General features: G+C 38.5%; 1 protein-coding gene across 1 annotated transcript in view; it reads right to left on the reverse strand.

Annotated features, from left to right (window-relative positions):
- LOC128645614 (aldehyde oxidase-like) overlaps positions 1–13546 on the reverse strand; it is a 196049-nt gene that overhangs the window by 120810 nt on the left and 61693 nt on the right. Inside the window, 3 exon segments of the mRNA XM_053698721.1 lie at positions 12571–12680; positions 13135–13228; positions 13305–13456. Coding sequence (XP_053554696.1) covers positions 12571–12680; positions 13135–13228; positions 13305–13456 — 356 coding nt within the window.

Genomic DNA, 13546 nt, shown 5'->3' on the forward strand with positions numbered 1-13546 from the left:
AATCCATTTTGTAAAATATCAGAGTAAAAGGAAAGATAACCTTAAAGGCACTTACCCCTGTGGAACATGCAAGTTCTGCCCATATATATGTACAGTGAGACACATGGAAACGTTCCCAAAAGGCGTTATATACATGAATGATTTTTATAACTGTCGAACTAAAAATATTATTTACTGTATTGAATGCATATGTGGCAAAAGGTATGTAGGAATGTTGACTCGAGAACTAAGAACGAGACTAGGGGAACATTTAGGTAATATATGCAATGCTAAAAGGGACCTGGAGAGAGGAAATAAAATCACGTCGGTGGTGAGACACTTTTTGGAAAAACATGAAGGAAAATCAGTCCTTTCATGTTGGATTCTACAGAAAATAAGACCAGGCATTGGGGGGGGATGGGTACTGAAACAACCCTCCTGAAAGAGGAAACTAAATGGATTTTCAGACTCCAAACTATAGCCCCAAAAGGTTTGAATGAACAACTGACTTTCAGCCCATTCTTACAATAACTCAATTGCAGGAAAGAATCTTGCAGAAGTTTCTCTTGATGTAACACTATGCATAAGAGATTTGAAATGTCATCAAATTTGATGCTCATTTTCCGTGCCAAATCCTTATGTTATGATATGACCTTGTTGGTAATGGGAGCAGTAACTACTTAAACATACAAAATTAGAAGATGCTCTGAGATATTAACAGACATAAGAATAATCCATGTTCAATGGGATTTATCTCACGCATATATGAGATCTGGTAATCTAGGTCCCTTGGAATGAACGACTTGGCCAAATATGAATTTCTTGTACTTCACATGTACATATGGTAAAACCATGGGAATCTTTATGTGGTATTTGAACATAGGAAATATACAAATACATTTGAACTCAATATCCTTATGATGTAGCAATATGCTCACAATGTACATAATTCCCTCTTTTCCCCTCCTTTAAGTAACAGTTTCACATATCATTAGTAATGATTGTATGGAAAACTAAACATTGTTTATTTTATCTAAATATGTTACTCAATTTTTGAGCTGAGATATTAATATATCTTCTCACTGCAGTAGATACCATATGATTTTGTGATTGCAAAATACGTTTTCACTGTAATCAGAGGTTTGTTTTCATTTCTACTTATGATCGTATTATGATTGCTCCATAATAATACATACCCCTATCCCACTGTGCTTATATATTATTGAAAATAACTATATGTAAAATGAAACATAAATCTGGACGTGTTGTCCGGTATTCGATCAGATGCATTAACATATTTCTTTGTTGTAAATAAAGTCGGATGACATTGCAATCCCCAAATAAGTATTCACTGTATCCAATGATATGTTTATGTTTTTATTGTGACTATGCCCTGATCGGCTAACAAGGACACACACCTTCCTTTTTCGTGTCCACTAAGACTCACTAATGACACACATGAACGTATGACGTCACTAACGCTTTATGATTGGTTGCACATATCATGTGACCAGGACACACCTCCTCACGGATTGGCTGGCTTCGATATAAATCAGGCAGCACGGAGGACAACCGGTGCCTTTGACAAAGCAGTGCTTCTTTTGAGACATACTTGTTAAGATAATCTTTATGGATATTTACTAGTTTGTTGGCCTTTATTGGCACTCGCTTTTCTAAACTTATGGGTTATGCTAAAACTGGGGGTACTCGTATAGGAAAACCAATGTGCCTTTTGGTATAATAGTGGATACTTTGTCCAATGCACTGTTATATGTGATCAGTGCTTGATATTTGTTTATATATAAAACCATAATATTTGGGCATTAAATACGCTCAGTACTCGGTATCCTTTGCTATTACTATAAGACCATACAAGTTTAGAGATAATAGGTTATTAATTAAAGTTTTTGGAAAACATTTTTTCCATTTTTCTCAAAAGAAGTTAGTTTAAATTTTGTAAATATAGGGTGTTCCTTTCTAGGCACTGATCCTTATTTTTAACTTGATTTATTTAATTTATGACGTAATCTGTTATTTTTTAGGGATTAATTGTAGTCTAATTATATAGAATACATAGTAGTGGTATTTTACCTAGGTCTATTAATTGAATTACGCTAACAGTAGGATGTAATAAAGGTATTAGGATACATAAAGTTTCAATGTAAAATCACCTACACCACTCATATGATTATATATAGGTAATTAACACTACTCATTAAATGGTGATTACCCAAATACCGGATTAACTACAATTTAACCCTATTTTAATTAATTTTTCATTGTTTAGTTTATTATTATTATTATTATATTTTTTATGAATCAATTAATAAAAGTTATAATTTAATCATCATTATCCTTTGTGCTGCCCTATGATATGATAATTTAGGCTCCCAACTTAAGTGTGCCACAAGATACCTCTGTTTCTCTTTCTCTCTTACTATTTACATTTATAACCGGTATCTTGGCACTACCCTCCAGAGATACATAGGTTTACTCTATAGGGATTTTTTGAGAGCCTAAACCTGTTCCCACTACTAATTCCCCTTCATAAGGGAATTATTATTTCCTAATGGCATTAGATAAATCATCTGAGCTAGAAGAGCATGAGAAAGCATCTGAGCTAGAGGAGCATGAGATAAATCATCTAATCTAGAGGGGCATGAGATAAATCATCTGAGCTAGAGGAGCATGATATAAAGCATCTGAGCTAGAGGAGCATGAGATAAATCATCTGAGCTAGAGGAGCATGAGCTAAATCATCTAAGCTAGAGGGGCATGAGATAAATCATCTGAGCTGGAGGGGCATGAGATAAATCATCTGAGCTAGAGGGGCATGAGCTAAATCATCTGAGCTAGAGGAGCATGAGATAAATCATCTGAGCTAGAGGAGCATGAGCTAAATCATCTAAGCTAAAGGGGCATGAGATAAATCATCTAAGCTAGAGGGGCATGAGCTAAATCATCTGAGCTAGAGGAGCATGAGATAAAGCATCTGAGCTAGAGGAGCATGAGATAAATCATCTGAGCTAGAGGAGCATTAGATAAATCATCTGAGCTAGAGGAGCATGAGATAAATCATCTAAGCTAGAGGGGCATGAGATAAATCATCTGAGCTAGAGGAGCATTAGATACATCATCTGAGCTAGAGGAGCATTAGATAAATCATCTGAGCTAGAGGAGCATGAGATAAATCATCTGAGCTAGAGGAGCATGAGATAAATCATCTGAGCTAGAGGAGCATGAGATAAATCATCTGAGCTAGAGGGATATGAGATAAAGCATCTGAGCTAGAGGGGCATGAGATAAATCATCTAAGCTAGAGGGGCATGAGCTAAATCATCTGAGCTAGAGGGATATGAGATAAATCATCTGAGCTAGAGGGTTATGAGATAAATCATCTGAGCTAGAGGGGTATGAGATAAATCATCTGAGCTAGAGGGGTATGAGATAAATCATCTGAGCTAGAGGGCATGAGATAAAGCATCTGAGCTAGAGGAGCATGAGATAAATCATCTGAGCTAGAGGAGCATTAGATAAATCATCTGAGCTAGAGGAGCATGAGATAAATCATCTGAGCTAGAGGGGCATGAGATAAATCATCTGAGCTAGAGGGGTATGAGATAAATCATCTGAGCTAGAGGGGCATGAGATAAATCATCTGAGCTAGAGGGGTATGAGATAAATCATCTGAGCTAGAGGGCATGAGATAAAGCATCTGAGCTAGAGGAGCATGAGATAAATCATCTGAGCTATAGGGGTATGAGATAAATCATCTGAGCTAGAGGGGTATGAGATAAATAATCTGAGCTAGAGGGGTATGAGATAAATCATCTGAGCTAGAGGGGCATGAGATAAATCATCTGAGCTAGAGGAGCATGAGATAAATCATCTGAGCTAGAGGGGTATGAGATAAATCATCTGAGCTAGAGGGGTATGAGATAAATCATCTGAGCTAGAGGGGTATGAGATAAATCATCTGAGCTAGAGGGGCATGAGATAAATCATCTGAGCTAGAGGAGCATGAGATAAATCATCTGAGCTAGAGGAGCATGAGATAAATCATCTGAGCTAGAGGAGCATGAGATAAATCATCTGAGCTAGAGGGGCATGAGCTAAATCATCTGAGCTAGAGGGGCATGAGATAAATCATCTGAGCTAGAGGGGTATGAGATAAATCATCTGAGCTAGAGGGGCATGAGCTAAATCATCTGAGCTAGAGGAGCATTAGATAAATCATCTGAGCTAGAGGAGCATGAGATAAATCATCTGAGCTAGAGGGGCATGAGATAAATCATCTGAGCTAGAGAGGTATGAGATAAATCATCTGAGCTAGAGGGGCATGAGATAAAGCATCTGAGCTAGAGGGGTATGAGATAAATCATCTGAGCTAGAGGGCATAAGATAAAGCATCTGAGCTAGAGGAGCATGAGATAAATCATCTGAGCTAGAGGAGCATTAGATAAATCATCTGAGCTAGAGGAGCATGAGATAAATCATCTGAGCTAGAGGGACATGAGATAAATCATCTGAGCTAGAGGGGTATGAGATAAATCATCTGAGCTAGAGGGGCATGAGATAAATCATCTGAGCTAGAGGGGTATGAGATAAATCATCTGAGCTAGAGGGCATGAGATAAAGCATCTGAGCTAGAGGAGCATGAGATAAATCATCTGAGCTATAGGGGTATGAGATAAATCATCTGAGCTAGAGGGGCATGAGATAAATCATCTGAGCTAGAGGGGTATGAGATAAATAATCTGAGCTAGAGGGGCATGAGATAAATCATCTGAGCTAGAGGGGCATGAGATAAATCATCTGAGCTAGAGGAGCATGAGATAAATCATCTGAGCTAGAGGGGTATGAGATAAATCATCTGAGCTAGAGGGGTATAAGATAAATCATCTGAGCTAGAGGGGTATGAGATAAATCATCTGAGCTAGAGGGGCATGAGATAAATCATCTGAGATAGAGGAGCATGAGCTAAATCATCTGAGCTAGAGGGGTATGAGATAAATCATCTGAGCTAGAGGGGTATGAGATAAATGATCTGAGCTAGAGGGGCATGAGATAAATCATCTGAGCTAGAGGGGTATGAGATAAATCATCTGAGCTAGAGGGGCATGAGATAAATCATCTGAACTAGAGGAGCATGAGATAAATCATCTGAGCTAGAGGAGCATGAGATAAATCATCTGAGCTAGAGGGGTATGAGATAAATCATCTGAGCTAGAGGGGTATGAGTTAAATCATCTGTGCTAGAGGGGCATTAGATAAATCATCTGAGCTAGAGGAGCATGAGATAAATCATCTGAGCTAGAGGAGCATGAGATAAATCATCTGAGCTAGAGGGGCATGAGATAAATTATCTGAGCTAGAGGGGCATGAGATAAATTATCTGAGCTAGAGGGGCATGAGATAAATCATCTGAGCTAGAGGGGCATGAGATAAATTATCTGAGCTAGAGGAGCATGAGATAAATCATCTGAGCTAGAGGAGCATGAGATAAATCATCTGAGCTAGAGGGGCATGAGATAAATCATTTGAGCTAGAGGAGCATGAGATAAATCATTTGAGCTATAGGAGCATGAGATAAATAATTTGAGCTAGAGGAGCATGAGATAAATCACCTGAGCTAGAGGAGCAAGAGATAAATCATTTGAGCTAGAGGAGCATGAGATAAATCACTTGTACTAGAGGAGCATGAGATAAATCATTTGAGCTAGAGGAGCATGAGATAAATCATTTGAGCTAGAGGAGCATGAGATAAATCATCTGAGCTAGAGGAGCATGAGATAAATCATCTGAGCTAGAGGGGCATGAGATAAATTATCTGAGCTAGAGGGGCATGAGATAAATCGTCTGAGCTAGAGGGGCATGAGATAAATTATCTGAGCTAGAGGGGCATGAGATAAATCGTCTGAGCTAGAGGGGCATGCGATAAATTATCTGAGCTAGAGGAGCATGAGATAAATCATCTGAGCTAGAGGAGCATGAGATAAATCATCTGAGCTAGAGGGGTATGAGATAAATCATCTGAGCTAGAGGGGTATGAGTTAAATCATCTGTGCTAGAGGGGCATTAGATAAATCATCTGAGCTAGAGGAGCATGAGATAAATCATTTGAGCTAGAGGAGCATGAGATAAATCATCTGAGCTAGAGGAGCATGAGATAAATCATCTGAGCTAGAGGGGCATGAGATAAATCATTTGAGCTAGAGGAGCATGAGATAAATCATTTGAGCTAGAGGAGCATCAGATAAATCACCTGAGCTAGAGGAGCATGAGATAAATCATTTGAGCTAGAGGAGCATGAGATAAATCATTTGAGCTAGAGGAGCATGAGATAAATCATCTGAGCTAGAGGAGCATGAGATAAATCATCTGAGCTAGAGGGGCATGAGATAAATCATTTGAGCTAGAGGAGCATGAGATAAATCATTTGAGCTAGAGGAGCATGAGATAAATCATTTGAGCTAGAGGAGCATGAGATAAATCACCTGAGCTAGAGGAGCATGAGATAAATCACCTGAGCTAGAGGAGCATGAGATAAATCATTTGAGCTAGAGGAGCATGAGATAAATCACCTGAGCTAGAGGAGCATGAGATAAATCATTTGAGCTAGAGGAGCATGAGATAAATCATTTGAGCTAGAGGAGCATGAGATAAATCATCTGAGCTAGAGGAGCATGAGATAAATCATCTGAGCTAGAGGAGCATGAGATAAATCATCTGAGCTAGAGGAGCATGAGATAAATCATCTGAGCTAGAGGGGCATGAGATAAATTATCTGAGCTAGAGGGGTATGAGATAAATCATCTGAGCTAGAGGGGTATGAGTTAAATCATCTGTGCTAGAGGGGCATTAGATAAATCATCTGAGCTAGAGGAGCATGAGATAAATCATCTGAGCTAGAGGAGCATGAGATAAATCATTTGAGCTAGAGGAGCATGAGATAAATCATTTGAGCTAGAGGAGCATGAGATAAATCATTTGAGCTAGAGGAGCATGAGATAAATCATTTGAGCTAGAGGAGCATGAGATAAATCACCTGAGCTAGAGGAGCATGAGATAAATCATCTGAGCTAGAGGAGCATGAGATAAATCATCTGAGCTAGAGGGGCATGAGATAAATCATTTGAGCTAGAGGAGCATGAGATAAATCATTTGAGCTAGAGGAGCATCAGATAAATCACCTGAGCTAGAGGAGCATGAGATAAATCATTTGAGCTAGAGGAGCATGAGATAAATCATTTGAGCTAGAGGAGCATGAGATAAATCATCTGAGCTAGAGGAGCATGAGATAAATCATCTGAGCTAGAGGGGCATGAGATAAATCATTTGAGCTAGAGGAGCATGAGATAAATCATTTGAGCTAGAGGAGCATGAGATAAATCATTTGAGCTAGAGGAGCATGAGATAAATCATCTGAGCTAGAGGAGCATGAGATAAATCACCTGAGCTAGAGGAGCATGAGATAAATCATTTGAGCTAGAGGAGCATGAGATAAATCACCTGAGCTAGAGGAGCATGAGATAAATCATTTGAGCTAGAGGAGCATGAGATAAATCATTTGAGCTAGAGGAGCATGAGATAAATCATCTGAGCTAGAGGAGCATGAGATAAATCATCTGAGCTAGAGGAGCATGAGATAAATCATTTGAGCTAGAGGAGCATGAGATAAATCATCTGAGCTAGAGGGGCATGAGATAAATTATCTGAGCTAGAGGGGTATGAGATAAATCATCTGAGCTAGAGGGGTATGAGTTAAATCATCTGTGCTAGAGGGGCATTAGATAAATCATCTGAGCTAGAGGAGCATGAGATAAATCATCTGAGCTAGAGGAGCATGAGATAAATCATTTGAGCTAGAGGAGCATGAGATAAATCATTTGAGCTAGAGGAGCATGAGATAAATCATTTGAGCTAGAGGAGCATGAGATAAATCATTTGAGCTAGAGGAGCATGAGATAAATCATTTGAGCTAGAGGAGCATGAGATAAATCACCTGAGCTAGAGGAGCATGAGATAAATCATCTGAGCTAGAGGAGCATGAGATAAATCATCTGAGCTAGAGGGGCATGAGATAAATCATTTGAGCTAGAGGAGCATGAGATAAATCATTTGAGCTAGAGGAGCATCAGATAAATCACCTGAGCTAGAGGAGCATGAGATAAATCATTTGAGCTAGAGGAGCATGAGATAAATCATTTGAGCTAGAGGAGCATGAGATAAATCATCTGAGCTAGAGGAGCATGAGATAAATCATCTGAGCTAGAGGGGCATGAGATAAATCATTTGAGCTAGAGGAGCATGAGATAAATCATTTGAGCTAGAGGAGCATGAGATAAATCATTTGAGCTAGAGGAGCATGAGATAAATCACCTGAGCTAGAGGAGCATGAGATAAATCACCTGAGCTAGAGGAGCATGAGATAAATCATTTGAGCTAGAGGAGCATGAGATAAATCACCTGAGCTAGAGGAGCATGAGATAAATCATTTGAGCTAGAGGAGCATGAGATAAATCATTTGAGCTAGAGGAGCATGAGATAAATCATCTGAGCTAGAGGAGCATGAGATAAATCATCTGAGCTAGAGGAGCATGAGATAAATCATCTGAGCTAGAGGAGCATGAGATAAATCATCTGAGCTAGAGGGGCATGAGATAAATTATCTGAGCTAGAGGGGTATGAGATAAATCATCTGAGCTAGAGGGGTATGAGTTAAATCATCTGTGCTAGAGGGGCATTAGATAAATCATCTGAGCTAGAGGAGCATGAGATAAATCATCTGAGCTAGAGGAGCATGAGATAAATCATTTGAGCTAGAGGAGCATGAGATAAATCATTTGAGCTAGAGGAGCATGAGATAAATAATTTGAGCTAGAGGAGCATGAGATAAATCATTTGAGCTAGAGGAGCATGAGATAAATCATTTGAGCTAGAGGAGCATGAGATAAATCACCTGAGCTAGAGGAGCATGAGATAAATCATTTGAGCTAGAGGAGCATGAGATAAATCACCTGAGCTAGAGGAGCATGAGATAAATCATTTGAGCTAGAGGAGCATGAGATAAATCATTTGAGCTAGAGGGGCATTAGATAAATCATCTGAGCTAGAGGAGCATGAGATAAATGATTTGAGCTAGAGGAGCATGAGATAAATCATCTGAGCTAGAGGAGCATGAGATAAATCATCTGAGCAAGAGGGGCATGAGATAAATCATTTGAGCTAGAGGAGCATGAGATAAATCATTTGAGCTAGAGGAGCATGAGATAAATCACCTGAGCTAGAGGAGCATGAGATAAATCATTTGAGCTAGAGGAGCATGAGATAAATCATTTGAGCTAGAGGAGCATGAGATAAATCATCTAAGATAGAGGAGCATGAGATAAATTATCTGAGCTGTAGGAATTAGTTTCTGCTATTTGTTAAGAGTTTAGAGGTTTTTAATGGGACATCATAATCATAATAATCATAAAAAAACGTAACTGAAATCCTGTTTATCATTAAAAGACAACACTGTCAACCACCAATAAATTAATATTTAGTTTGTGGTGTGTATTCCTTTGTGTACTATAAGCCAATAGGGGCTTGTAACAATGAATTTAAGGAGGAAAAAACATGCTCCTTATTTTTATTCTGTTTACAGTATGGGTTAGAAACAGGGCAAGGAAAACAACTATGTGACACAGCATTCTTCTCCTATTCTACTTGCCTATTACTTATGCATAGTGCTAGCTGTCAAAGTGATGTTGGTGGTTCCGTAACCACAGTGGGAGTGCCATGCATGTTACTTATAACATTACCTACCACGGTATGCTTTCTGTGATTGACTTTATATAATAAGCTACATGGAGGGAGTAGATGCTACATAAAATACAAGCAGAACAAACTTACTAACAAGGTACTTTTACAATACAATTATATTTAAAAGTTTTAGCTACATGATCATATTTGGCAAATTTCAAAATATACATTTCCAGGCAAAAATATCCAAATATTTAGCAGCTCAGGTTTTTCTTCCTTCACCTACTGGTCTGTTAACAATTACTAAGAACTGGAAATTCAAGGCATTTAAGCTACTTACATCATAAAGGTATCTCCATACCAACAGATACAACTTGTATTCATTTCTAGTTATTATTTGGACTATAGAATATTATACCTGTGAGAACGGTTTTGTGATTAAATATGATCTGTTCTAAAAGGGAGGGAAACTATTGTCAGATTGTATGAACTATGTTTTTTTTTTTTTGTAGGGTTCTTTCCACTAAAAACATTAGTATTCCTATGATAATAAATTATTTTAGAGATTTATTCCCATGGTAATGATCTAACTGTATAACCTATACATAAAACAAGATTTAGCACAGGATAGAAAAATAAATCTATAAACACATTTAAGTACATTGTGATCACTTTTAAGTAGATCTGTTTCAGAAGCATTATGGTTAATCATAGTATGAGATAGCTTTATTCAACTACATAAAGGGACATTTTGTTCTCTTTCATATATAAGAAAGTATTTTAATGTATTTTTTGTGTTGCAAAATAAACAATTTTTATTCTTATGTTATTGACGGGTGTAACTGTCAACCAATAGATATGTGGGAGTTTTACTTATAAGCTTCTATTCCATGAACCAGGTGTGCACACACATTTTCATGCTAACATTTACATTTATACAATGCTTAAACTTCTCGCTACCGGGACTTTCAGAGAAGAACATGCCCAAAATACCGAAGATTTTTTTAGCATTTTTTCTATCACTCTATTTAAACAGAAATATTTTTTTTTATTTACCTGTCAAAACTATATATATATTTTTAAGTAGAGAACCCAAGGTATTGATCTAGCCCATTTTGGTATATTTCATGACACCATTTCACCTCCAAATGTGATCATATATAAATTATTGTAAAAGCTTCTCTGGGATCCCCTTTGTTCAGAAATAGCAGACATACATTGCTTTGACATTGTTTTTTGGAAATTAGAATTCCACTAATTGCAGCTGTGCACCACACTTTTATTATTCCTGCCAGTAAATGGGGTTAATTAGTTTGTAAAGTTAATTTAAGCTTTAGGGGCATATTTATCAAGCTCAGAATGGAGCTTGATGCCCCAGAAACAGCAGTTATGAAGCAGCGGTCACAAAGACCGCTGCTCCATAACCTGTCCGCCTGCTCTGAGCAGGCGGACAGTCATCACCGGAAATTAACCCAATCGAGTACGATCGGCTTGATTTACACCCCCTGCTGGTGGCCTATTGGCCGCGAGTCTGCAGGGGGCGGCGTTGCACCAGCAGCTCTTGTGAGCTGCTGGTGCAATGCTGAATACGGCAAACGTATTGCTCGTCGTATTCAGCGACGTCTGGTGGACCTGATTCACAGTGTCGGATCAGGTCCGCCAGACCTTGATAACTTTGGGCCTTAGTGTAGAGATTACACTCCCATCTGACACCTCCCATCCACTGACCCCTACCTTATCCCTCCCAAACACCTCTCTTCCCTCCCTCATTATCATTTTAAATATATATTTTTTTCTGCAATGTAGTGATCTTTTTTGTGTTTAGTAGTCCCCCAACCTCCCCCCCCTCCGAATGACCGTTGTCTAGGGCCCCCCACACACCATCCCACATTTTTTTCTGTGGTGTATCTCCCCATCCCTACCTCTCCCATTATTTATTTTTCTGCAGAGTAGGGCCATCCCACTCTCTCACCCTCCCTCCCCCTACTCTGCTGGACTACCCATTCGTCTCCCGGTTTTCCTCCAACACCAGCAGATGATCACTACAGAGGATGACACATACAGTATCACCGTCTATAACGATCTGGCATCTGCTTTCTTATGAAACCGATCGTGTTCCGGTTCCATATGCAGGCAGATGCCGGGAGCTCGGGAACTGTAACTTTACAGCCGAGACTGCTTGATCTTCCTGTAGCTCAGACATATATATACGTCATGCGGTACAATAGGCAAAGTATTGCATGACAGATATATACTGTACGTCCTTCGGGTAAAGGGGATACATTGTGGTCTTTCATATGGTTGACAAAAATATGTTGAGTTTATTGTCCTTTTATATTTGAAATATACAAACCTTTTTTCCTCAGTGGTACACAACTGTATGATAACACATACTTCATACATCATATTTCAGCTAAATCAAGGTTTATGGGGAAATTCTGTACACCCCAGATGCCCCTTGCCAGCCCATCTTTTGTATTTTTGAGACAAATTTTGTTCTATCCATCAAGAATAAATACCATAACAAAATAGACATGAAAATATTTAAGTGTTGCGTTTAGAATTATTGTTTTTCCGTAGTACTAGTGGTTCACATTTGATTTGTGAGATTTCACATGAGATTTGTGGCAATAAGCTGGAAAAGATGAGGTAAAGAGATCCTAATAAACACATGCACACACATGTGCGCACACACACATGCATACCCACAAGCACACACACACATAAGCGTGCACACATAAGCGCACACACATAAACGCACATGCACAAGCACACACACACACACACACAAATATACACACAGAAACGCACATACATTTATGCAATATAACTGTACTGACATACCTTCTTAGAATAAGGTATATGAACAGATACCAGGATCTCTTCAGGTTTAAGGAGTGAGATTCCAGTTCCAAGAAAGTACGACTCATCCAAAGAAATGTGACGATTTCCCTCTAGTGAAAGCACAAATGTAAGTATAGATGTGTGTGTCACCGTGCACTATCAATAGCTCTCCACTGGTAATCTGGGCCTTAGCACAAATTAATTTCTAAAACTAAAGTAACAAAAAAAAACTAAAAAAAATATAAAAATTACAAAAAAGTCTTAAAGCTCAAAACACAGCACACTTACAATGTTTAATGTCACACATAACATGCACTTGCAACAATAGCATTTTGTGAGTGTGTATAAAACTGCTTTAAAAAATAAATAGGCCAGGACTTTTAAAGGAACAAATTAGTTAAATTAAGAAAATTGAAAAGTTGTTTAAAATTGCATGCGCTGTCTAAATCACAAATTTACGAAAAATGGGTATGATGTCCCTTTAGGCAGAATATAATATAGACTTCTATGTAAACCAGATCATAAAACATAGTAGTTTCCCATTAACAGGCCCTTACAAATTACCTGTTGATGCAAGATTAAGGATGCAGCTCCCTGCAGCCAGAACTGGATTCAGATCTGATGTTGGTGATCGACTTATAATGTTCCCTCCTAGTGACTGGAAGAGATTTGACAGGTGATTACTTTAGATTTGCTTGTGCACATATACAGTGCTCATTTGTGTTTAAACATACAGCTGTGTTCCTTATCTGTGGTCCTCCAAGGGTTCTCAGCTGTTGCAGAAGGGCCCGGTACAGTTTGGTTTTCTCCTCAGACAGGCGAGACACAGCTTCCTGAAGTGTTTCTTTAAGTTCAGATAGGCTGCAGGCTGCCCCAACTGTGATTCCTGAAACAGATCCAAAGTGTACAACACATGCAAAGAACTAAAACTGTATAGAAAAAAAGTAATGTGTCATATTTAGGGGAGGAAAGTTAG

The sequence above is a fragment of the Bombina bombina genome, chromosome 1 (genome assembly GCF_027579735.1).
Source record: "Bombina bombina isolate aBomBom1 chromosome 1, aBomBom1.pri, whole genome shotgun sequence".
Classification (NCBI taxonomy): domain Eukaryota; kingdom Metazoa; phylum Chordata; class Amphibia; order Anura; family Bombinatoridae; genus Bombina; species Bombina bombina.